The sequence below is a fragment of the Heterodontus francisci genome, chromosome 12, assembly GCF_036365525.1.
Source record: "Heterodontus francisci isolate sHetFra1 chromosome 12, sHetFra1.hap1, whole genome shotgun sequence".
NCBI classification, from domain to species: domain Eukaryota; kingdom Metazoa; phylum Chordata; class Chondrichthyes; order Heterodontiformes; family Heterodontidae; genus Heterodontus; species Heterodontus francisci.
Genome location: NC_090382.1, coordinates 65,679,204 through 65,702,574, shown reverse-complemented (window position 1 = coordinate 65,702,574; position 23,371 = coordinate 65,679,204). Strand labels below are relative to the sequence as shown.

The 23,371-nt window shown below is 43.7% G+C and overlaps 1 protein-coding gene across 1 annotated transcript in view; it reads right to left on the bottom strand.

Moving 5' to 3' along the window:
* LOC137375610 (PH and SEC7 domain-containing protein 2-like) overlaps nucleotides 1-23,371 on the bottom strand; it is a 198,689-nt gene that overhangs the window by 23,684 nt on the left and 151,634 nt on the right. Inside the window, exons 12-13 of the mRNA XM_068042988.1 lie at nucleotides 19,613-19,770; nucleotides 15,687-15,831 (exon numbers count right to left, since the gene is read on the bottom strand). Coding sequence (XP_067899089.1) covers nucleotides 15,687-15,831; nucleotides 19,613-19,770 — 303 coding nt within the window. The remainder of the gene's footprint in view (nucleotides 1-15,686; nucleotides 15,832-19,612; nucleotides 19,771-23,371) is intronic.

Here is a 23,371-nt window from a genome sequence, read left to right as displayed (position 1 = left end):
CTGACCATAACCCATCAACGTTTGTGGAAAAATTGAAAACCCGAAATGTGAAAATATTTAGATGGAGTTTGTTGTTACAGCCTTATCATTTAAAAATTGTACATCATTTGGGAAAAAACAATGTTATCGTCGATGCTTTGTCACGAATTTAACCATGTTAAGTTATATGGATGGTGACGGTACAAAGAAAATGCTGTAAATTATCAGTAGAGTGAATGGGTGCATAAATGTGGAAAATGTTGGAGTGTTTTTTCCCAGTTTGTATTTTTTTTGCATTGTAATGAAATGCATTTTTGGAATGGCGTTGCATTTTGCCAAGAGCGGAGGTGTCACCGAACTGTTTCTTTTTCTCTCCTTGGATTAAAAACAACTGTATGTGCCTTTAAGGCTCTGATTGAAAACAGTGTGCCTTTAAGAGTGAGCACAGGGTGCCAGCTGTACCTGTCCCTAGGCCACAGTTGGAGAGAGAGGTCACATGGTATAACGTTTCGATTTGACTGTGTGAAAAACTGGCAAAAACCAGTCTGAACCTTCTTCTTTTTTGGCCTCCTTGTCTCAAGAGACAATGGGTAAGCGCCTGGAGATGGTCAGTGGTTTGTGAAGCAGCGCCTGGAGTGGCTATAAAGGCCAATTCTAGAGTGACAGACTCTTCCACAGGTGCTGCAGATAAAATTGATTGTCGGAGCTGTTACACAGTTGTCTCTCTCCTTGCGCTTCTGTCTTTTTTCCTGCCAACTGCTAAGTCTCTTCGACTCGCTACGCTTTAGCCCCGCCTTTATGGTTGCCCGCCAGCTCTGACGATCACTGGCAACTGACTCCCACGACTTGTGATCAATGTCATAGGGCTTCATGTCGCGTTTGCAGACGTCTTTAAAGCGGAGACAAGGACGGCCGGTGTGTCTGATACCAGTGACGAGCTCGCTGTACAACGTGTCCTTGGGGATCCTGCCAGCTTCCATGCGGCTCACATGGCCAAGCCATCTCAGGCACCGCTGGCTTAGTAGGGTGTATATGCTGGGGATGTTGGCCGCCTCGAGGACTTCTGTGTTGGAGATACAGTCCTGCCACCTGATGCCAAGGATTCTCCAGAGGCAGTGAAGATGGAATGAATTGAGACGTCGCTCTTGGCTGACGTACGTTGTCCAGGCCTCGCTGCCGTAGATCAAAGTACTGAGGACACAGGCTTGATACACTTGGACTTTTGTGTTCTGTGTCAGTGCGCCATTTTCACACACTCTCTTGGCCAGTCTGGACATAGCAGAGGAAGCCTTTTCGATGCGCTTGTTGAATTCTGCATCGAGAAACAGGTTACTGGTGATAGTTGAGCTTAGATAGGTGAACTCTTGAACCACTTCCAGAGTGTGGTCGCCGATATTTATGGATGGGGCATTTCTGACGTCCTGTCCCAGGATGTTCGTTTTCTTGAGGCTGATGGTTAGGCCAAATTCTGTGCAGGCAGCCGCAATCCTGTCGATGAGTCTCTGCAGGCACTCTTCAGTGTGAGATGTTAATGCAGCATCATCAGCAAAGAGGAGTTCCCTGATGAGGACTTACCGTACTTTGGTCTTCGCTCTTAGACGGGCAAGGTTGAACAACCTGCCACCTGATCTTGTGTGGAGGAAAATTCCTTTTTCTGAAGACTTGAACGCATGTGACAGCAGCAGGGAGAAGAAGATCCCAAACAGTGTAGGTGCGAGAACACAGCCCTGTTTCACTCCACTCAGGATAGGAAAGGGGTCTGATGAGGCCCCGCTATGCTGAATTGTGCCTTTCATATTGTCATGGAATGAGGTGATGATACTTAGTAGCTTTGGTGGGCATCCAATCTTTTCTAGTAGTCTGAAGAGACCACGTCTGCTGACGAGGTCAAAGGCTTTGGTGAGATCAATGAAAGCAACGTAGAGGGGCATCTGTTGTTCACGGCATTTCTCCTGTAGCTGGCGAAGGGAGAACAGCATGTCAAAGGTGGCTCTCTCTGCTCGAAAGCCACACTGTGCCTCAGGGTAGACATGCTCAGCCAGCTTCTGGAGCCTGTTTAAAGCGACTCGAGTGAAGACTTTCCCCACTATGCTGAGCAGGGAGATTCCACAGTAGTTGTTGCAGTCACCGCGGTCACCCTTGTTCTTATAGAGGGTGATGATATTGGCATCGCGCATGTCCTGTAGTACTGCTCCCTCGTCCCAGCACAGGCAAAGCAGCTCGTACAGTGCTGACAGTATAGCAGGCTTGGCACTCTTGATGATTTCAGGGGTAATGCCGTCCTTCCCAGGGGCTTTTCTGTTGGCTAGAGAATCAATGGCATCACTGAGTTCCGATTTTGTTGGCTGTACATCCAGCTCATACATGACTGGCAGAGACTGGGCTGCATTGAGGGCGGTCTCAGTGACAACATTTTCCCTGGAGTACAGTTCTAGGTAGTGTTCCACCCAGCGGTCCATTTGCTTGCGTTGGTCAGTGATTGTGTCCCCTGATTTAGATTTGAGGGGGGCAATCTTCTTGCTGGTTGGCCCAAAAGTTCTCTTAATGCCATCATGCATTCCTCTGATATTTCCTGTGTCAGAGGCCAGCTGAATATGACTACATAGGTGTTGCCAGTAGTCATTTGCGCAACGCCTGGCTGTTCTTTGTGCAGCGCTTCTGGCTGCTTTTAGTGCTACGGATGTTAACTCACTGGGGGCTTTCTTGTAGTTCAGCAGTGCAATGCGCTTAGCGGCTGTGACAGGTTCCAGCTTTTCAATGTGAGATTGAAACCAGTCTGCATTCCGCTTCATACGTTTGCCGTAGGTGGTCATTGCTGAGTCATAGATGGCGTCTCTGATGTGGGCCCACTTGGTCTCTGCATCCCCTGTGGGAGTGTTTTGAAGGGCTTTTTCAAGTGAATTTAGAAACTTACGTAACAGCTGTGGATGAGAAATTCTGCTAGTGTTGATGCACGGGCGGCCCTTCTGCTTGGAGTGATGCAGCTTCTTTGGTTTGAGGCTAACCTTGCTGCACACCAGGGAGTGGTCGGTGTCGCAGTCCGCACTGCAGAAGCTGCGTGTGATTTGAACGCTGTTTAAAGAGGCTCGCCTTGTGACGATAAGGTCCAGCTGGTGCCAACTACGTGATCTTGGCTGCCTCCAAGAAACCCGGTGACAGGATTTAGTGTGAAAGAATGAGTTGGTGATGCACCAGGGAAATGTGCTTAATGAAGGAAAGAGCTGTCTATTTCTCTCAGCAGAAATTCTGTAATGAGCTACAGGCCAACTTAATTGTCTAAGGAGGAAAAACACCTTTGAAGAGACCATTTGTATTGCTGGAATAAAGTTTCGACTGAGAGACTGTCGGTTTTAAAATCTGAGTGGACCCATTGCTACACTCCTTGATAGAAGAACTGTTCGATGACTGCTGCAGCCGTAGTGCTTTGAATGCCTATCAAGAACAAACTGTTTCATTGAATCAGTGTGAAGACTTTGAGAGGCATTTAATTAATTTCACACAGGGATACCTCACCCATCAGGAACATAATCCACAAAGACTTATGTATTTATTCTTAAGAAACAGCTAATGTTTTTTTTAAAAACACCACTTTTAAAACCGGTTGACTGTTAGTTTTGAATGAATGTGAATAGGGGAGTTAGTTTAAAATAAGAAGTTATAAGGTCTTTAGACATAGGTTTATCTTAATAATGTTTAAGATTTAGTTTTTTTAAAATAAATAGTTAATTTGTTGTTTTCTAACGATACTTGGTTTGGTCAGTTTTATTCTGGGGGGTTACTAGAGTGTTTAATTTGGCTGTTTTTCCGGTTGGGTGGGAAAAATTTAATAATATGCTGCGACCTGTGGAGTGATAGGACTGAATTGATGGTGCATTGCTCCTGCCTCGGTCGTAACAAACTTACATGACAAAATCTTTCAAATCTCAAGGTGTAATGCCTAATGCTGTCCATATTACATGTAATTTCTCTTGTCAGTGAGCTGTGGAAAAGTGAGTTTTGTAAAGTCGTTAAACTGGTCAGCTACATTAAAAAGATCTTCAACACTGCCCTAGCCATAAGCTTTGATTCAGGCAACACATTGCAAATGTGGCTGAAATGGCTGAAATTGGGGAATAAAACATCACCCTTCCTCCAGAGCCAGTAATTACATGTTGGAATTCTTGATTTCAGTCAATACAGTATCATGCAGCTCACCTGAAATACTACTCAGACTTCATCCCAGAAGAGCTCACACTGGCACTGAAAACATAGTTTTAACAGACATTGTAAAACCTTTCTAAACAAGACTCAACTTAATGAGGAGGTTCAGTTTGTTGCCAAGAAGGCTACACAACTGATGGATTTAATCACTTGGTTTGAATCTTGACACATCACAATCCACAAAGCTTACAATAACATAATGGATGTACTGTTCTAGGCTGAAGCAGAGTCAAATGAACAACATTCTGATGACGCTGAATTAAATGACCATGCTCAAGAGGCATTTTCTTGCATGGCAAAGAAGCTCAAACAATATTACTGCAACGGGGAAGAGTCAAGCGAAGAAGAAAAAGCAGTTCAGAGGTTTCAACAACCTTCTGCGGTGCTCCTGAAAGATGTGCATATCTTTTACCCTGCACAAATGCACCTGTTGATGGCTTAAACTTGACAAGAACTATAGGCTGGAGATTCCTGCTTATGAAAGCATTGCAAAAGAAGCAGATTGTACATTGTGCTGCAATTTTGGAGCTCTGTGGAATGCAGAACCCCCACCCTGCAAGACTAACATGGCACTGTCTGAAAATTCCAACAAACTCCATGGACACGGAAAAAACTGTGTCTAAACATGGACAGGTGTTCACAGCACAGAGGCAGGGAATGACTAAAGAGACAGTTGCAGGTTGCTCCACACTCACATCCAACCATTGACTTCAGTGAGTAAAGAATGTGATCTGTTTATAGTCAGCTTTTTACAATAGTGTTTGAGTATACCATTAATGCTATTTGAAACCAGAAACCTCCCTTGTCTTTTTTTTTGTTTTAAATAGACCATTTACATGGTTTGTTGCGACACCACGATTCTTAAAATACTGTGACCGTGACATTTATAAAATTTGACCGTGAATTTGGTATGGCCCTAACCAGGAGTATTTGAGCTACCACAACCAACCAGAGGGTGACTGCTGGGTGACAGGACTACCTGCTGACCACCTGGCTCACAATTCTGGTACCCACGCACATGTGGGTGGCATACATATAATGAGACTCATGCTGCTACATGAAATGTCATCGAGCAGACAATCGGGGTGCTTAAGCAACACTTTCACTGCCTGGAGGCCTTTGGTACTTGTCAGAACATATGTCACGATTTGTCGTGGTCTGCTGTATCCTGTACAACGACACCATCACGTTGCCTCCAGGGATATGGCAAGCAGCTGAGGAAAAGGAGGAAGAAGAGGAAGAAAGGAGGCAACAAACACAGTCTCTTTCTGATTGGGCCGTCCACGATTGGATCATCCAACTGTGGTATCACTGAATACAACCTCAATTCCCAATTCAATAACAGTCCTGCAACATACTTTCCCTTTGTTACTGACCATCATAGTGTCCTCCAGACCACAATGCTGAAATAAAAGCCACCAAAAGATAACCACTCCAAGCCAACTTTATCAAACAAATCCATACAAAAGCCAACTGATTATCTTTGTGCATTCCCTCAGTGCTTGTCTTGTATGTGCCTTTGCATGTTCTAGTACTCCTATGCAGTGCTATCCCAGTGGTTGCAATATGGTTGGTAGAAGGCTATTGACTTTCAGGGAGGAGACTGCAAATGGCTTTGTAGGGTGACCTTGAGCAGCTCTGGCCCTAGAAAGTCCAACTTCGAACTGTACCACCTCAGGTGGGCAGTAGTCTGGACTGGCTGGCAGACAGGCAATGCCAAGGGGACTGGCAGAGTGTCAGTGGTGGGGAGACAAATGCTGTCATCCTGAGGGTGAACAGCAGGCTCATGCTCCACAGAGCCACTGTCACTCCCCTGTTGTGGCACTTTAGCAATCCTAGTAATCTATTAGAGGACAGACTACTGGACTACTGTGAGACCCTGAAAGCCCCATTGAGTACTCCTATCCACAGATATAGTGGCAGAGTCTGAGTCTGCATGGCAGAAAGCTGTACCCTCAGTTTGAGCTTCCACTGCAGCACTCAGATGTTGGGTGGCTTCCTACAGAGGACTGTATGGCTCCAAGCTCTGTGCAAATCCCCGTGCAAGCTGGTGCCAGACGTCCCCATGCTTCTTGACAGTGACAGGTAGGCCTACCAATGTACCAAGCATTTCCTTGTGTATGCCCATTAGCCTTTTTCTATATGTGGCCCCATCAAATCCTCATCTGAATCCTCTGCAGCCGAATTTGTGTGCAACCTTGCCTTCTGGCGAGCTGGCACCTGCACAACCCATTCTCTCTGACCTGGCTGCAGACCACTTGTACTCAATGATCCACTATGTACAGATCCAGCCTCAATTCTATCCTCTGAAGTACACGCCTTGCCAGTATCTGAGTTAATGGCAGTAAGTGTGAGATTGAGTGATGGTGTTTCATCATCATCAGTCTCTGCTTCCTCTTGCACTTTATGCTCCTACACCTCTGCCTGGCAAGGTTGCAGTTCTTGGGTATCTGAAAGGAGAATGGTACAAGGGGTATTGTGGTGTGGGGCCTACTTTCTTCCATACTGTGCCATTCCTGTTCTTTGTCAGTTCAATGTTACTTCGGTAATGAAATCCAGCAGCTGCTCCAGCCAAAATGCACCTCCCTTTAAGAGGTGCAGGCTGACTTTAACTAGCACAGGCTAGCTTAAACTCATGCTAGCCTATTACGGTTTTGCACCCTCTACTCAGCCATGCAGCCATTCAACATTGTGCTTAGCATTGGCTGCATGCTGCAATCATGTTAATGAGCAGGCAGCACAAAGTTTGCGTGCTGCCTGCATCGGAATTAAAGAAATTGAGTCAATTGCATATCACAATCCCCATGCTCGTTTTCAGGCCTTATTCAATTTTTCTTCCATTGACACAAGAACACAAGAAAAAGGAGCAGGAGTAGACTATATGACCCATCGAGCCTGCTCCGCCATTCAAAACGATCATGGCTGATCTTAGGATTCAGCTCCACCTTTTGTGTGGCACCTTATGGGCGGCACAGTGGCGCAATGGGCAGCACAGTGGCGCAGTGGTTAGCACCGCAGCCTCACAGCTCCAGCGACCTGGGTTCAATTCTGGGTACTGCCTGTGCAGAGTTTGCAAGTTCTCCCTGTATCTGCGTGGGTTTTCGCTGGGTGCTCCGGTTTCCTCCCACAGCCAAAGACTTGCAGGTTGATAGGTAAATTGGCCATTATAAATTGCCCCTAGTATAGGTAGGTGGTAGGGGAATGTAGGGACAGGTGGGGATGTGGTAGGAATATGGGATTAGTGTAGGATTAGTATAAATGGGTGGTTGTTGGTCGGCACAGACTTGGTGGGCCGAAGGGCCTGTTTCAGTGCTGTATCTCTAAAATAAAAATAAAAAAATTGTTTAAGTTTGAATTAATCCTTTCTCCATCCTGAAACTTGCAATGTGTTTTTGGGTAGGATTGATGCAAGATTCTGGCATAGTTGGCTGTTAAACTCTTTGTAATCAGTGGATTTAATGAGGCCACCAAACAAAACTTGTTATGTTTCTAGCCAACATTGGCCTCTGTACTAACCATGGATCGTATTCTTTATTTTATTGAAATAGACAGAGACGATAGCTATGATTTTCCAAAGTTCCTTACACTCGGGAACAGTCCCATCAGTTTGGAAGTTGGCAAATGTTACAATGTTGCATGATTTGTTCAGTTTGGATATGACTGACAGTTCCATGTTAAATTTCTAAAATGGATAATCAATATACTAGAAGTCATTCTTTTCAAGAATATAAAGAAACTGTTAAAATCTCAGGAAAGGAATGAATCAATTTGAAATTCCTGAAAAGCAGAAACAATTTGAATTTCCATAAATTAGTTTAGATTTATTAGAATATATTATCACTGTAGGCATCTAAGATAAGAAAACAAAATTATTTAACAGATATTTGCAAAGGCCTAGCTTAGCTCTTAGATTTGCAATATGTGTATTATTTTGTCCACTTAAGGGGTTGGATTTTATTCTGGCGATGGGGGTCCCAGCGGAGGCCAGAAGATGGAGGGGAGGGGGTTGGGGATGCGGGAAGAACCTACCTCAGCCCTCCATCAGACCCCCTTTGTTATCACACAGCGGACAGTCAATTATCTGCCCATCATCATGGACGCTGTCCCTTTAAGGGACAAGCGCCAGCCTCCAGAGCTCCAGGCCAATGGGAAGGCTGGCAGCTCTGCAGTACCAGCAGCGCCACTAGGAGTGGTGGCCACTGCCAGTACTGCAAGAGACCCTGCACTGCTGAAGACTGGATGAGACTCCAGGAGAGTAGGGATCAGCAACGTGTCCATACATGGACGCCAATGTCCATGGTAAAAAGTTTGACGTCTGTGGTAATTTTAAATGCCTTGCTCCAAGCCTTTGAACTTGTGTTTTAAAATAACCTAGCGGCTAGTTTATTTTAAAACTGGGTTATCCAACATACGGCCCATGGGCTAGAATCTGGCCTGCCGAAGGTTTACATGTGGTCCACCAAATCTCTGTGACTGACAGCGGGCTGCCCATGGCTCAGCTTTGATTGATAGCTCTCCTATTAAAGTGTATGTCATGTGGAGGGGGTAGGTGGGACCTGCACCTGATGGGCATCAGATGCATTTCTGTGATTGCTCAGTGTCTGTGACTGACATTGGGCTGCTCGGGCGGGGTGAGCACTAATTAGTAGTTCATGGCGCAGGCGCTCTGGGATTGGCCACCCCTGCTGTTTTCGTGTGGTTGAGGGAGTGAGTGGGAATGGCTGCTGTAGGAGAGAGGCTGAGGGGAGAGCAGGAAGTGGGCCAGCACACAGCCAGAGGCGCGGGGCGGAGCAACGCTGCAGGAGCACAGAGAGTCAGGCAGCCCTTTAAACAAGCACCAGCCCGGGGAGCAGAGGGATGGAGAAAGAGGGGGAGAGTGATAGATACAGAGGGGAGAGGCTGGACATAGAGAGAGAGAGGGTGGAGAGAGGGGGGTAGTGCAGGGGACACAGAAAGAGGTGAAAGAGAGAGGGAGAAAGATGGACACAGAGAGGGGAGAGAGCTGATCACAGAGAGGGGAGAGAGATGGACACAGAGAGGGGAGAGAGAGAGGGTGGAGAGAGGGGGGGGAGTGCAGGGGACACAGAAAGAGGTGAAAGAGAGAGGGAGAAAGATGGACACAGAGAGGGGAGAGAGCTGATCACAGAGAGGGGAGAGAGATGGACACAGAGAGGGGAGAGAGAGAGGGTGGAGAGAGGGGGGGTGAGTGCAGGGGACACAGAAAGAGGTGAAAGAGAGAGGGAGAAAGATGGACACAGAGAGGGGAGAGATAGACACAGAGAGGGGAGAGAGCTGATCACAGAGAGGGGTGAGAGATGGACACAGAGAGGGGAGAGGATTGGACAAAGCGTGGGGGGGGGGGGGGCAGAAAGAACAAGATCAAGATCATTCCTGACAGATGGGCATGTTTCCGCATTCTCTGCATTGTTACATCAAGTGTGCGGACAGACATTGACTACATGTGCAAGCAAAAACCATGCCAGGTGTCTCACTAAATACGGAGAAATGTGTTTTAAATTGGACTGTGTTTTGATGGCATTAGATTGGCTATACACTTTATATACAGATTAATTGCCCCCATTTCCGTGGCTGAGTCAATAATTTTGTCAAATGTCCGTGGTCCAACATGTTGATACATATCCCTGCAGGAGAGCTGACTGGGGTCAGGGTCGCCGGGGCCATTCAGGTAGCCCCCGGCGATGGGGTGGGGGGAGTTGGTGAGGGTTGGGGAAGGGAGCATTGCTGCCAGAAGGGGGGGCCTCCAGGGGCCCTGGATTGTCCCCCGAATGAGGGACTCTCCTGGACCCCGCTAGGGGCTGCCAGGCTTCACCTGGTAGCATCTTCCCATGGCAGCGGGCCACTCTGTCCTCCACAAAGTTTAAGTGGAGGTGGGAAGAGGCACTTAAATGCCATTAATTGGCCACTTAAGGGCTTCAATTGGCCTGAGGCGGGAAGGCCAACCTTGGCCTTCCCCATCGCAGGCAAAATGGCAGAGGGCCCGAGTGACATCAGGACAGGTGCCCCCTGTCATCTTGTTTGCTCCCCACCTCCGTGCACATCTTCAAGGGCAGCACAGGATCCTGTCCAAGAACTTAGGTGAAAATTTGGCTACTGTAAATAGATAACTATATATGACTAATACTTACTTGTTAATCTTCTGCTAATTTCCTGGTGTGTTTCCGGTTGAAGTGATGCATCAAGTGTGTTAGTGTAGTGGGTAGTACACAGTGGTCAGTCTGCTTCTCACCTCTTGCTTTCAACTCCCACTGTTGGCTAGCAGTACAAGTATTGTGAAAAAGAGAGCCATGTGTGTAAGCCTCTCCCTGCCAGTACATAGCCTCTCCATCAGCAAGCCCTGTGTAGTGCCTCTCTGTGGCAATATACATAAACTGGATACCCCGCAGTCCCAGGCTAACTATAGGGGACTCGGGGGAGGCCTGGCCCCGAGACGCATAGCATGCAGGCCCACTAGTGTGTGGTTCTGTCCTTGTGCCTACAAACCAGACCCCCAGCTATGGGTTAAATAGCCTTACTGCCTTATGGGTGTCTCAGAAGAGAAGAAGGCTAAGGGTGTAAACCCCCACAGAAAATCCAGAATGGAGTCCCACAGGCTGTTATCTGTCATTTATCAGGCAGCTTTCCGGCAACTCCTGCTCAGAGCTGCGACCAATAGTATTGTTTTTTTTCCTTTCCTTTGGACAGTACTAGCAATGCCGAGAGGGGAGTCCTGATTCTTGAACAACTCGGGGACTCCATATTATTTGCCCAGGCCTGTGCCCTGGAGAGGACACTCCAGCTTTGTGGTTTATGTTGGCACAACACAGGAAGCAACAGCACCGGTTAGAAGCTCTCACTCGATTGGCGTAGAGCATGAGCGCCAGGGGTTACTTCCGATAGTGGGAGAGGTCACCGCATCTCATTGGATAGCTACAGCCCATCCCAAGCTGGTCAGCTCCCAGTACACCCCTGGTGCAGTGCATCATCTCTCGAGATGGATGGATGCCATCAGAAAAACATTATCAAATGCTTACCAAGGTCTCAAGGCAAGAATAGACACTCTTGAAGCTAAAGGAAGTCGGGACTTACCAAATACAAGTGATCTAAGATGCAACAGCCAAAATACTCTCAGGTAGAAAGGCCAGAAAAGACCCAAAATAGAAACATGTATTTGACAACTGCATTGTACAAATATAAAGAGACCTGTTTGTTTATTAGCAGGTAAGGCACTTGCCTCCCTGACTTGTTCTGTATTTGACTGGAGATGGATAGTATCCTATGTCACTTCCTCCATGCTTGTGCAGATTTGGACGGCAAAGTTGTGGAGTATGCAACACAGTATCATGATCTTTATTGGAGCCGTATTATAAGACCTCCTGATCTGTCCAATTTGAATCATTACTATTGATATCTTTATTTTGTTTAGCAATTATCCTGGTGGCTGCATAGACTGTGTTGTATCTCTGCTCTACTGCTCATGACTGCCTCAGAGATATCAGGATCCAGGGGTGAAGAGGTTAGCCTAGGTTTCCGAGTAGGAATCCACGCACTCTTCTTTCTCTGTCTATTGCTCTGTGTGCTTGGTGATTACAGTCAGGCTTCTTTGGTGATTACAGGCAGGCTTCTCTTGATGCATTTTGATCTACCTTCCATCTTTGCTTTATTTTTCTTCTTCATTCTCCAAATAACACAAAAAGAGAAGTATCCCAATTATAATTCCTATTTCAAAAATAAATTTAAAAAATTATAATTGCAGGCAACCAAAAATCTGGTGACCAAAACTGTGCCTAATCTCTCCAGAAACAAAACATAAAAAGTAAGTAACATAGATAATAGGAGCAGGAGTAGGCCATTTGGCCTTTTGAGCCTGATCCGCCATTCATTATGATCATGGCTGACCATCCAACTCAGTAACCTGTTCCTGCTTTCGCCCCTTTACACTCAAGAGCTATATCTAACTGCTTCTTGAAAACATACAATGTTTTGGCCTCAAATGCTTTCTGTGGTAGTGAATTCCCCAGGTTCACTACTCTCTGTGGGCGGCACAGTGGCGCAGTGGTCAGCACCGCAGCCTTACAGCTTCACGGACCTGGGTTCAATTCTGGGTACTGCCTGTGCGGAGTTTGCAAGTTCTCCCTGTGACCGCGTGGGTTTTTGCCGGGTGCTCCGGTTTCCTCCCACAGCCAAAGACCTACAAGTGGTAGGTAAATTGGCCATTGTAAATTACCCCTAGTGTAGGTAGGTGGTAGGGAATATGGGATTACTGTAGGGTTAGTATAAATGGGTGGTTGATGGTCGGCATAGACTCGGTGGGCCGAAGGGCCTGTTTCAGTGCTGTATCTCTAAATGTAAAATATAGAAATTTCTCCTCATCTCAGTCTTGAATGGTTTACCCCATATCCTTAGAATATGACCCTGGTTTTGGACTCCCCCACCATCGGGAACATCCTTCCTGCATCTAGCCTGTCAAGTCCTGTTAGAATTTTAAAGGTTTCTATGAGATCCCACCCCCCCACCCACTCTTTTGAACTCCAGTGAATATAATCCTAACTGACTCAATCTCTCCTCATACATCAGTCCCACCATCCCAGGAATCAGTCTGGTAAATCTTCGCTGCACTCCCTCTATAGCAAGAACATCCTTCCTCAGATAAGGAGACCAAAACTGCACACAATATTCCAGGTGTACCTCACCAAGGTCCTGTATAATTGCAGGAAGACATCCCTGCTCCTGTACTTGAATCCTCTCGCTATGAAGGCCAACATACCATTTGCCTTTTTACCGCCTGTTGGACCTGCATACTTACCTTCAGCGTTTGATGTACGAGAACACCCAGGTCTCGTTGCATATTGCCCTCTCTCAGTTTATAGCCATTCAGATAATAATCTGCCTTCCTGTTTTTGCTATCAAAGTGGATAACCTCACATTTATCCACATTATACTGCATCTGCCATGCATTTGCCCACTCACTCAACTTGTCCAAATCACCCTGAAGCCTCTCTGCATCCTCCTCACAACTCACCCTCCCACCCAGTTTTGCATCATCTGCAAATTTGGAGATATTACATTTAGTTCCCTCATCTAAATCATTAATACATATTGTGAATAGCTGGGGTCCTCGCACTGATCCCTTCGGTACCCCACTCGTCACTGCCTGCCATTTGGAAAAAGACCCATTTATCCCTACTCTTTGTTTCCTGTCTGCCAACCAATTTTCTATCCATCGCAATACACTACCCCCAATCCCGTGCACTTTAATTTTACAGGCTAATCTCTTATGTGGGACTTTGTCGAAAGCCTTCTGAAAGTCCAAATAAACCACATCCACTGGCTCCCCCTCATCAACTCTACTAGTTACATCCCCGAAGAATTCTAGTAGATTTGTCAAGCATGATTTCCCTTTCGTAAATCCATGTTGACTCTGCCCGATTCTACCACTGTTCTCTAAGTGCTCTGCTATAAAACCTTTGATAATGAACTCTAGAATTTTCCCCACTACCGACATCAGGCTAACTGGTCTATAATTCCCTGCTTTCTCTCCACCTCCCTTTATAATTTAATTTAAATAACATCTTGTACTAAACTAAAGAAAATTGCCACTTCTGATAATCTTATCAACAACAGCCATTTACCCTTTAAATGCTGACTTCCTGTCAGCCCAGAAAATGCCTGCCTCATTGCCCATTCTATGCAGGAAAGTGTACTGGAAAAAAATCACAGGAAATTGTGTACCTGGTAATATGCACACTTCCAAAATACAATTTCGCATTTCAAGTTCTCATTTGTTTTGATAAAAGCTTCCAAGTCCCACTTTAAGACTTAACGAGAAGTTTATCTGCAGTGGAGATTCAATAGGTTTCATTTCCCACAGCACACAGCAGGCATTCAGTTTCACTGTCACCAGTGATGGCAACCAGAACATTTATCCTTATATCAGTATGTCCAGATTAAGGATAAGAAAATTAGCATTGGTTCAAATATTCAAATTGGTTCCAATTCAGATTGGTTCCATAGGAACAGGAGGAGATCATTTAGCCCTCAGGCCTGTTCCGTCATTCAATGAAATAATGTCCAGAATTTTACCTGTTCAAAATGAATGGTTATGGCGGGGGGGTGAGGGGATGTAAAATAGCCATGAGATGACATTGGGTCGAGCTCCGACATCATTACACTGGAACGTGATTTTACCAAGGGCAGATGGCGAGCAGAGTGGCGACGCCGCTCGCCATCTGCAAATGAGCAATTAAATACCAGTTAATATAGCTGAGAAGGCAGTTGACACTGATATTAGGAGCTCCTCAGAATGTTATGAGCTGTGCACACGGGAGGTGGGGTTGGAGCCTCGGCAGCATTTAAAGGGCAGCAATGGGGTGGCAGCTGTAGGGGCTGGCAGACGTTTACTGAGGCCTTTTGATTTTTTAGCACAGAAGAAGAAGGGTGAACATTTGTGTTGGTTTGAGGCCCCGTTGTGCAGTTAGTCCTACTAGCAGGGGGCTCATTGGGGAGGGGCCTAATAGGATGGAAGGACAGGGTGGCCTTTATGCAACAACAGGAAATGTCCAGGTGGCATGGAGATCTGCATCGGGTGCTGGCAGCCCTTCTGGGTCACAGGACGTTCCAGGTTATGGATTCATCGACAACCCCACCTGCCAGCCACTAATTAGCCAGCTGGCAACTGCAACGGGAGCGGAGGTCAGAGTGGGAGGGCCTGTGCCACCTGCCTCCACAACCCCATTGCTAACAGTTAAATTCCGGCCCATGGCTGATCAGTGACCTCACTCCATAAACTCGCCTTTGCCCCATATCCGTTTATATCTTTGGTTAGCAAAACACTATCCATCTCAGATTTAAAATTGTATTAACCTAGTAACAATTGCCATTTACGAAAGAGTTCCAAACTACTACCATTCTGTGTGTAGAAGTGTTTTCTAATTACACTTTAGGCCTAATTCAGTTTTTTAGGCTTTGTCCCCTAGTCCTACACTGCCCAACCAGTAAAAATAGTTTATCTCTGTTTATCCTATCAGTTCCCCTTAATATCGTGAAAACATGCATCAAATCGTCCCTTAACCTTCTAAATTCCAAGGAATACAGCCCTAGTTTGTGTAATATTCAACTTTACTGAGTTTGGAGGTACATCAAATTGCAAGAATTGTTGCTGGTTCAAAAATCAGCAGGCTGAAATAAGACACCAAAATTCAGATTAACTGCTTGCTGACCTAGGCTTCACTTGCAACCAGGAGTTATGCATGTACAACATTATTATGATAAATCATGCAATATTTAGATCTTATTCTACTGTTTCTGGGCCCAGCAACCTTTCTTTTGGATTAAAGAAAACCAGATATTCATAACAAATGTTCACAAGCTCATACATTTTAGTTCATTTTTAGTAGTGTGATTAGATCAGTCAGTAGTCCAACTCAATTCCATAGCAGAGATCATTTTGAAGACAGGTAGAATTTTACACTCAACAGTTAATAATTTTTATACTTTTTTTTACATTTCACCTGGGAAAGTTTGGTGGTAGATGAAGGGAGAAGAGGCCGGCTAAATTTTTTCAGTGACCCGATAGCAGCTGGAAAGGAGGGTGCTGAAAAAATCGCAGTTACCAGGTTTATTCTCAATATCCAAGAGTGCATTTCCTCTTCACTTCTGTCAAGTATTGAAAAAGGAGTGTAAATATTATTTTGTTTCAAGCAATTCTGTCTGCTATTATAATATTTAATATTTATAATAAGTGGTCAAAGAGCAAAACCACAGTACAGTGAAGAAAGGAAATACAATAAGTTTTTTCAGGTCAGTATATTCTATAAACTATTTTAGGTGATGTTAGAACACAACACTTATCACAAGTATTCAGAGATAGAAATATGCCACTGCTGACATGACTGTGTGACAGGTAGCCTTAAAATGGGAAAATCTCATGATGCTGCCTAGCAGCATGACAGAATGGTGATGTCCAAATAATAATGAGTGCATAAGATAAAAGTAAATTTCATGTATTGTTTTTCCATTTTCTGTTTAAATAAAATACAGTGTAGCTGTTCTAATCATCACCCTCACCCTTTCTCTCTCACATATCAAACTCTGAAATGAAAAAATAGGTACTTTGTAAATGTTGCATCAAAAAAGGTTTTAAGATTTATAGTCCAGTTTATTTTTAATTCATCTGAAAACCAAACACTCTTATACCTAGATAAAAGGTGTTTCGAGTTGCATTGACAAAATTATGCTAATGCATTATGGGAAAATCTTCACACTGCAGATGTTCTGACTGGAGTCAGCTGTTCATATTTTTTTTAAACTATTTCCTTTGTGCTACTTCCCTATTGAGAAGTGCAGTACTGCTGAACACAACTACAGCAAAACATGCTACCATGAAAATAATCCAAGAGTGAAGAAAAGATGAAAATACAACTGTAAAGTCTGTGGGGCAATTGCATAGTGATTCTTTCCCAGAAATAATCAACTGTATATATCTTTTCATTTATGTATAAAGTTCATTGGACAGTAACAAGTTCTAATGTGCTTGTGTGGTTTACGTTGAACATTTTAAAAACGAATGATTTTTGATCACGATTGGTAAGATTTTCTGAAGTAACCTTCCAATGCAGTAGCTTACGATATTGAAGTTTAAACATTGATCATTCAATGCTAGAAGATTAAAAGGAAACAGGAACTGTAAGGTTTGGGAAAAGTAACATGGAGAGTATAGGTGGAAGATTCAGGTGCAGAAAGTTTATTAAAAGAGGAAGACAGGAATAGAGGTAGCAATATATAAACAAGCAAAGATGTCAACAGCACAGGCTCAATCCCTGTACCGGCTTTGGTAGTTCATGGAGGCCTGCCTCCTTGCCTTGCCTCACGCTTGAGGAGTGGTGACCCTCAAGCTATACATCACCAACTGTCTCTCTAATGGGGAGAGATGCCTATGGTCCTTTGGGACTATGGCTAGAGCAATATAAATGAGCAGAGTTCTCAGAGTGACAGGTGGAGCCTTACAAAAGAACATGCCATCCTTTATAGTCTGAATTGTCAATGTACTTAGAACTTAGCTTTAACTACCCATGAATCTCTCTTATTAACAAACTGAATCAGGGACAGATTGCTTGCCATCAGCATTGATGGACTAGGCTGTTTTTGAACTGTAACTATACATCAGTTGCTTTAATTCTAGAGGTATTGCTTTAGTATTAGCTTGTTTGTGCAATTATGACTGTTATTCAATATATTTCATCATGTAATGGTAACCTAGGAAATGCTGTGTTATTGCAATCCTGAAAAATTCATTTTTACTGTTGTGCTTACATGATTTAGATTTTATTGATTGACACTTAAAATCAGTCTTTTTAGGAAATGTGTTGTACTAATCACGGAGACAGAACCTTATGACTTTGTTAATAATAAATTCCATAGTAGTTGTATCATACATATCGTTAAATAATGTAGAATACAGAGGGTTGTGTCAAGTCCTTGAAGACTTCCAAGGAAGTTAACAGTTAATGATAAATCATTCAGTTTCTTGATATTACATTTATGGTTCAAAGACTGAAATATACATAAAATATTAGAAGCTACCAATCATTTTATCTCCATATGTGGCCATATCTCTTTAAATGTACCCATCAGCCTATTTCTATTCTTCACCGATGCTTTTGCATATCCAGGCCCACTATCAAACAACTGGAAGCCAATGCATTATTTATCTTAATTGTATTAATCACTCTTAATTGTGTAAACTGTGATTTTATTTCTTTCATATTAATGAATGTAAGCTGGCTGTGGTGGAATCCTGTGGGCAGAGAGTTTGTCTCATGGTGGTAAGAGGATGGAGCTATGCAGGGAGAATTCTGACTGAAGATATTATTGCTGGGACAGTTTTAATTAAAACAGGCACACACACACAGACATGTCAGGGCATGTCCCTGAGGTGGTGGATTGCCACAGACACTCCGTCTACAGAAAGTGAACTAGACAATGGCCACTCGTGAATGTATGAATGGCCTTCTTCCTGCCCCAAGATACAGTAATCACACCCATTATTGGCATGCCCCCAGAGACACCCCCCCCCCCCCTTGAAGGCAGAATATGGCCACGTCGGTGTGGTCCTGGATGGCCAGGGTGGGATTAATAACCCAATTGGACGATCCAACCTAAGGTACTGCCTTATATGCCAAGGGCCAGGGTCAGGAAGGTGTATAAAACCACAGCCCTCAAGGACATTGTTACTGCAGTTGGTAGAGTGACCTGGTCAGCCATTCTGAAGTGACGCCTGGAGATCTGTCGTAGGACTGACCACCTGAGATGGACCCTAGCTCACGGGATTCCTAAGCAACCAGTGTCATTGTGACTATGTACTATTGCTGAAAGATTTAATAAAGGTGTATCACCTTTAGTGAAACAGTATCCAAGTTGTTGTGCGCCATTGATTTTAAGAGTAAAGCCAAGAACCTTTAGACCAGAGAGGGGGGTTTCTTACACAACAACAACAACATATATTTATATTGCACCTTTAACAATATAAAGCATCCCAAGGTGCTTCACGAGAGCATTATAAAACAAAATGTGACACCAAGCCATATAAGGAAATGTTAGGTCAGATGACCAAAAGCTTGGTCAAAGCAGGTTTTATGCAGTATCTTAAAGAGGAAAGTGAGGTAGAGGATTAAAGAGGTGTAGGAATGAATTCCAGAGCTTAGGGCCAAAGGTCTAGGCAACTGGAGCAATTAAACTTGGGAATGCTCAAGAGGCCATAATATGAGCAGCGCAAATATTTCAGAAGGTTGTGGAGCTGGTGGAGATTACAGAGTTAGGGAAGGGCGAGGCCTTGTCGGGATTTGAAAACAAAGATGAGAATTTTTGAATCAAGATGTTGCTTGACCGGGAGCCAATGTTGGTCAGCATGCACCACCGTCTCAAGGGCAATTAAGGATGAGCAACAAATGCTGGTCTTGCCAGTGACACCCACATCCTGGGAAACAAATAAAAAAATCTTCCTATGGCAAGATGCCTTGCAAGACCCACATCGAGGCTTACAAAGAGAGGTGTGGTCAATGATTGATTAGTGATACAATGACATTAAGATTATCACTATATCGTGCCGATCTCAATCAATATTTGAATTTAAATTCCAAACTAATGAACAAATTTAATGTAAACACAATACAAAGGTTTAGTGCTCTATCAAACAGTTTGCTGCAGCACAAACTTATAGTAATCCTGGGTTTCAATGGTTCTCTTTTCAGTAGCCTCATCATAGCTGATGCCTCTGAAAAATGTGTTGGGAAATTTGCTAAGCCAACCAGCTAACAATGAATAAATGACTTAGCAAAGTTACACTGACAACTAACATGTCCCAAAAATCAGTTTTCAAATAAAATCTGGTTCAACATACAAAATAAATGCTTAAAATAGATATGTACAATATTCTTACGGTGCTTGGAACAGAAAGACTCTCCAGTCTGCTGTCTTCAATTTAAGAACATTGGGCCGTTTGCTGTAATCAACAGCCTTCGTTGCTAATGCGTGGTGAATGCGAATAGCATTTTTCAGATCCACTTCAGACAAATCTCTGTCTAACTTATATTCATCCTATAAGAGATACAGATAAATAGGACAATTATGCTTTATATTTTGAAGGTTCATTACAATTAAGAAGGAGAAAACAGCCATTGCATAGTATGTAAACAATCCCACTCTATTTTATGTTTTAAAATAATAATCACTCTTTTTTGTCAAATTTTCTCCCATATGCTCCTGTTTCATTTCATGCACCCCAACAATGCTTAACTACCTAATCCAGCTGGATATTCATTGGGTTTGAACCAAGACAGTGTTTGTCACCAATATAACCATGTAGGAATCTTACTCCAGCCTAATGCTATTCTCATATTCTTACCAGAAATCTGATTTTTCTCAATACCTTAGCTCAGGAAGTGCTGAGGCCAATTGTAGTGTTCCAAGATTTAATGCTTCTGCTGAAGTCATGTAAATTACTTCCAGTGAATAAAATGCATTACACCAACTAAAATTTCTAACACGAAGGATATTTTATCTCATTTATCATTAATGTTTCCAATAAATATTCAGAAAGGCATAACTTCAACTGATTATCAATAATAATTTCAGCCCATAATAGGCAAGTTCTGAAGTATAATATGTTGCAAATGCCATTTTCCACATTGAATTCTAACCTGGAAGAAATATAACACTTATGAAATCTGTATGAAGTCTGGTTCATTTTGTTATGACAAGTGTCAGGTGTAAAAGCTAGTCGACAGACACAAAAATTAATTAAAAAGGCTAATGGAATGGTGGCCTTTATCTCAAGAGAGCTGGAAGCAAAAGGGGTGGAAGTCATATAAAGTTACAGTTATATAAAGCTCTGGTTAGATCCCATATAGAGTACTGCGCTCAATTCTGGGCACCACACCTCAGAAAGTATATACAGACCTTGTAGGGAATGCAGCATAGATTCACCAGAATGATACCAGGGCTAAAAGGGTTAAATTGTGAGGCTAGGTTGAATAGACCAGGTTTGTATTCCCTTGAGTAGAGAAGATTAAGGGTGAGCTAATTAAGATGTTGTTATGAAAGAGCTTCCATTTAAAAAATTTTTTTTTGAGAACTTGTGTTTCAAACTGAAAAGATTCCATGGATATGTTTGTTTACAAGGATCACTGAGAGGTCTTGATTGAAAACAACCTTTACTGGAAGTCACATGCCTTAAGCTGAATAAACAATCCTATCTTGGATGCAAAGTTGCAGCTGCTCTGAAGCTGCTAATTCTATCAAAGTAATCTGGGTACTGTGTTGTTAAATCGCTGACAGAAGAAATGGGTGTATCTTCTGGTACTGGTTTGCCTTCCCGCATCTGGTTGATCCCATGTATTGTCACCGAGGTTAGATCTTGCCACGCCAGTAAACCTGTAGTCACTGGATCTTATGTCTCTCCAATGTAGAATGATTACGATGTCCAGGATGACTGGTTATATTTGCACTCTATGGATCCTAAGCTGGGAATGGCTGATTGTTGTACGCAGACAATTTTACAGCAGTTGGTTTCGCCATGGCCTTTCATTTGTTTGGATACATTTCTTCTAGAATCCTCAGAGGGAGTATGTTTGCGCTCGCCCTGTATCTGTTTTTGCCATATTGAATGTTTGCCAACTTCTTTAGACAGATGATCTGGATCGTGGCAAAAACTTCAGAGCGTGCAATGACATCTATATGTTCTGTGATGAGGATGATATGGAAAATGTGCTCACCTCACCTCGCATCAGCTTGCTCTTCATTGCCACTCTCCGTTTTGTCCGCTACCTCTTGTTTGCTTTTCCTGTTGAATCTGCTCCGGTCTTTCTTGCTGCCTGCTTGTGGGCCGGTGCAAACTTTGTGCAACTCCCCGCAGCTCCTCCAGCCTTTACTCTTCTGCATCATTTCTGCCAGTGACCCTTCATGCCGCATGCTTTGCAGAAATCAAAGAATGCTGGGAAACTCTTTGGTGCGTGTAGAAGTCCACATCTCTTACACGGCTTCCCAGGTTTGGATACTCCAGACAGTATGTTCACCATCGAGGTTGTACATAGACCTTGCAGATTCCGTTGGCCCAAAATGACAGCTTCATATTTGTGTCCGTCCTTAAGCAGTTCATCAATGCTGCAACCTTTGGGTTTATCTAGCAGGTCTTTCTGAAATGCATCGATCGTAGTGGATGCAATCACTGGCTTGGCAATTCTTTCTGCTAGCTCGGTGTCTAAAAAGTCACAGTATGCACTATTTTTCCTGCACCTATTAATAAAATGGTCAATGGACTCATGGGGTTGCTGACAAAACTCCATAAACCCTAGTCTATGGATGCGAAAATTAATTTGGACTCTTAACTGGTCTTCTAGAATAGTCCAGATTTTGTTCGGATCCTTTTGGTCCTCTTCTGTGAGCTCAGATGTATTTAATCGATGTAGGCCTTCATTTCCAATTGCAATATGGATTTTGACAGCCTGCTTATTTGGCTCAGAGACTCCCAGGTTGATGAACCAAAGCTCTGTTCTTTGAACAGCCGGAACTCCGATAATAAATCAACCGCTTTCCAGTTGATGCTTGGAAATTTTGCAGTCATTTTTCAATTTTCAGGACTTTCCTGCCTCTTTCTGTGTATTAAAATGATGCTCCTGTTGTTTTCTGCTCAGGGCATGAATGCTTCAGTACTATAGCCGCTGCAGTTCCTCAGCTTGCCACAGCTTGTCTGATTGCTGAAGCACAAGTTAGGATGGGTGGCGCTGTTGTCACCTTTGCACTCTTTTTCCTGACTTCACCCAGGAACCTCAGTTGTGGAAGGAACGCACCACAATGCTTGCATAGTCTGTAATGGAAATGTAGACTTTTCCAGACTTTTACTTTTGTTTTTGCCGTTAACTCTCGCGATCTTTCTCGGCCTGATTTCAACTACAGTTCCGAATTCACTTTCTCGCAATTAATCCAGCTGCCTGTGTCTCCCGTAACTCGCCTTGCCTAGCTGAGCACTGCCCAACACAATATCTCTCGATACGCTGTTACAATTTTTAAAACTTACAGAACTCGCTGATTAGTGGTCTTTGGTTTTTACATCACACACTCTTTGTCGACTGAGCAGTTTTGACTCCGAAGTTTGTTATTGCTTACCAGCCACTTCCACTTTCTACATGACTGATGGTTCTGCGCTGCACATGATGAACTTAGTTTTCGAGAATCTTCGAGTCTTCACCTCTTCACCACCGCTGGCTGATGTTTTATTTGGTGGGCTCTAAAATGAAACGCTTTCCACTGCTGGCGCTATATTATGTTTTCTTTTTCTTGTGCTTACTAATACTTCAGATATCAAGGCACTAACCATGCATCAGGGGTCAGTTAACACTGAAATATTGGGTTCCTTTATTGAGAATAGTAACATGACATTACATTGCAAGAGAATATCTGTACATGTCTGGTCTGTTTGGTGATCAGCAGCAGACTGAGGGTGAGACTCAGTGACATGGTATGTTACATTACTTCCTCTAGAGTGGTGTACTGAAAAATGTAACATACCCACTTAACGGTGTGCTACAACAGATTTTTGGTAGGCAAGGGTATTAAGGATATGGAACCATGGCAGGTACATAGAGTCAAGTTTTGGACGCATTATGACCTAATTGGATAGTGGAACAGGCTCCGGTTTATG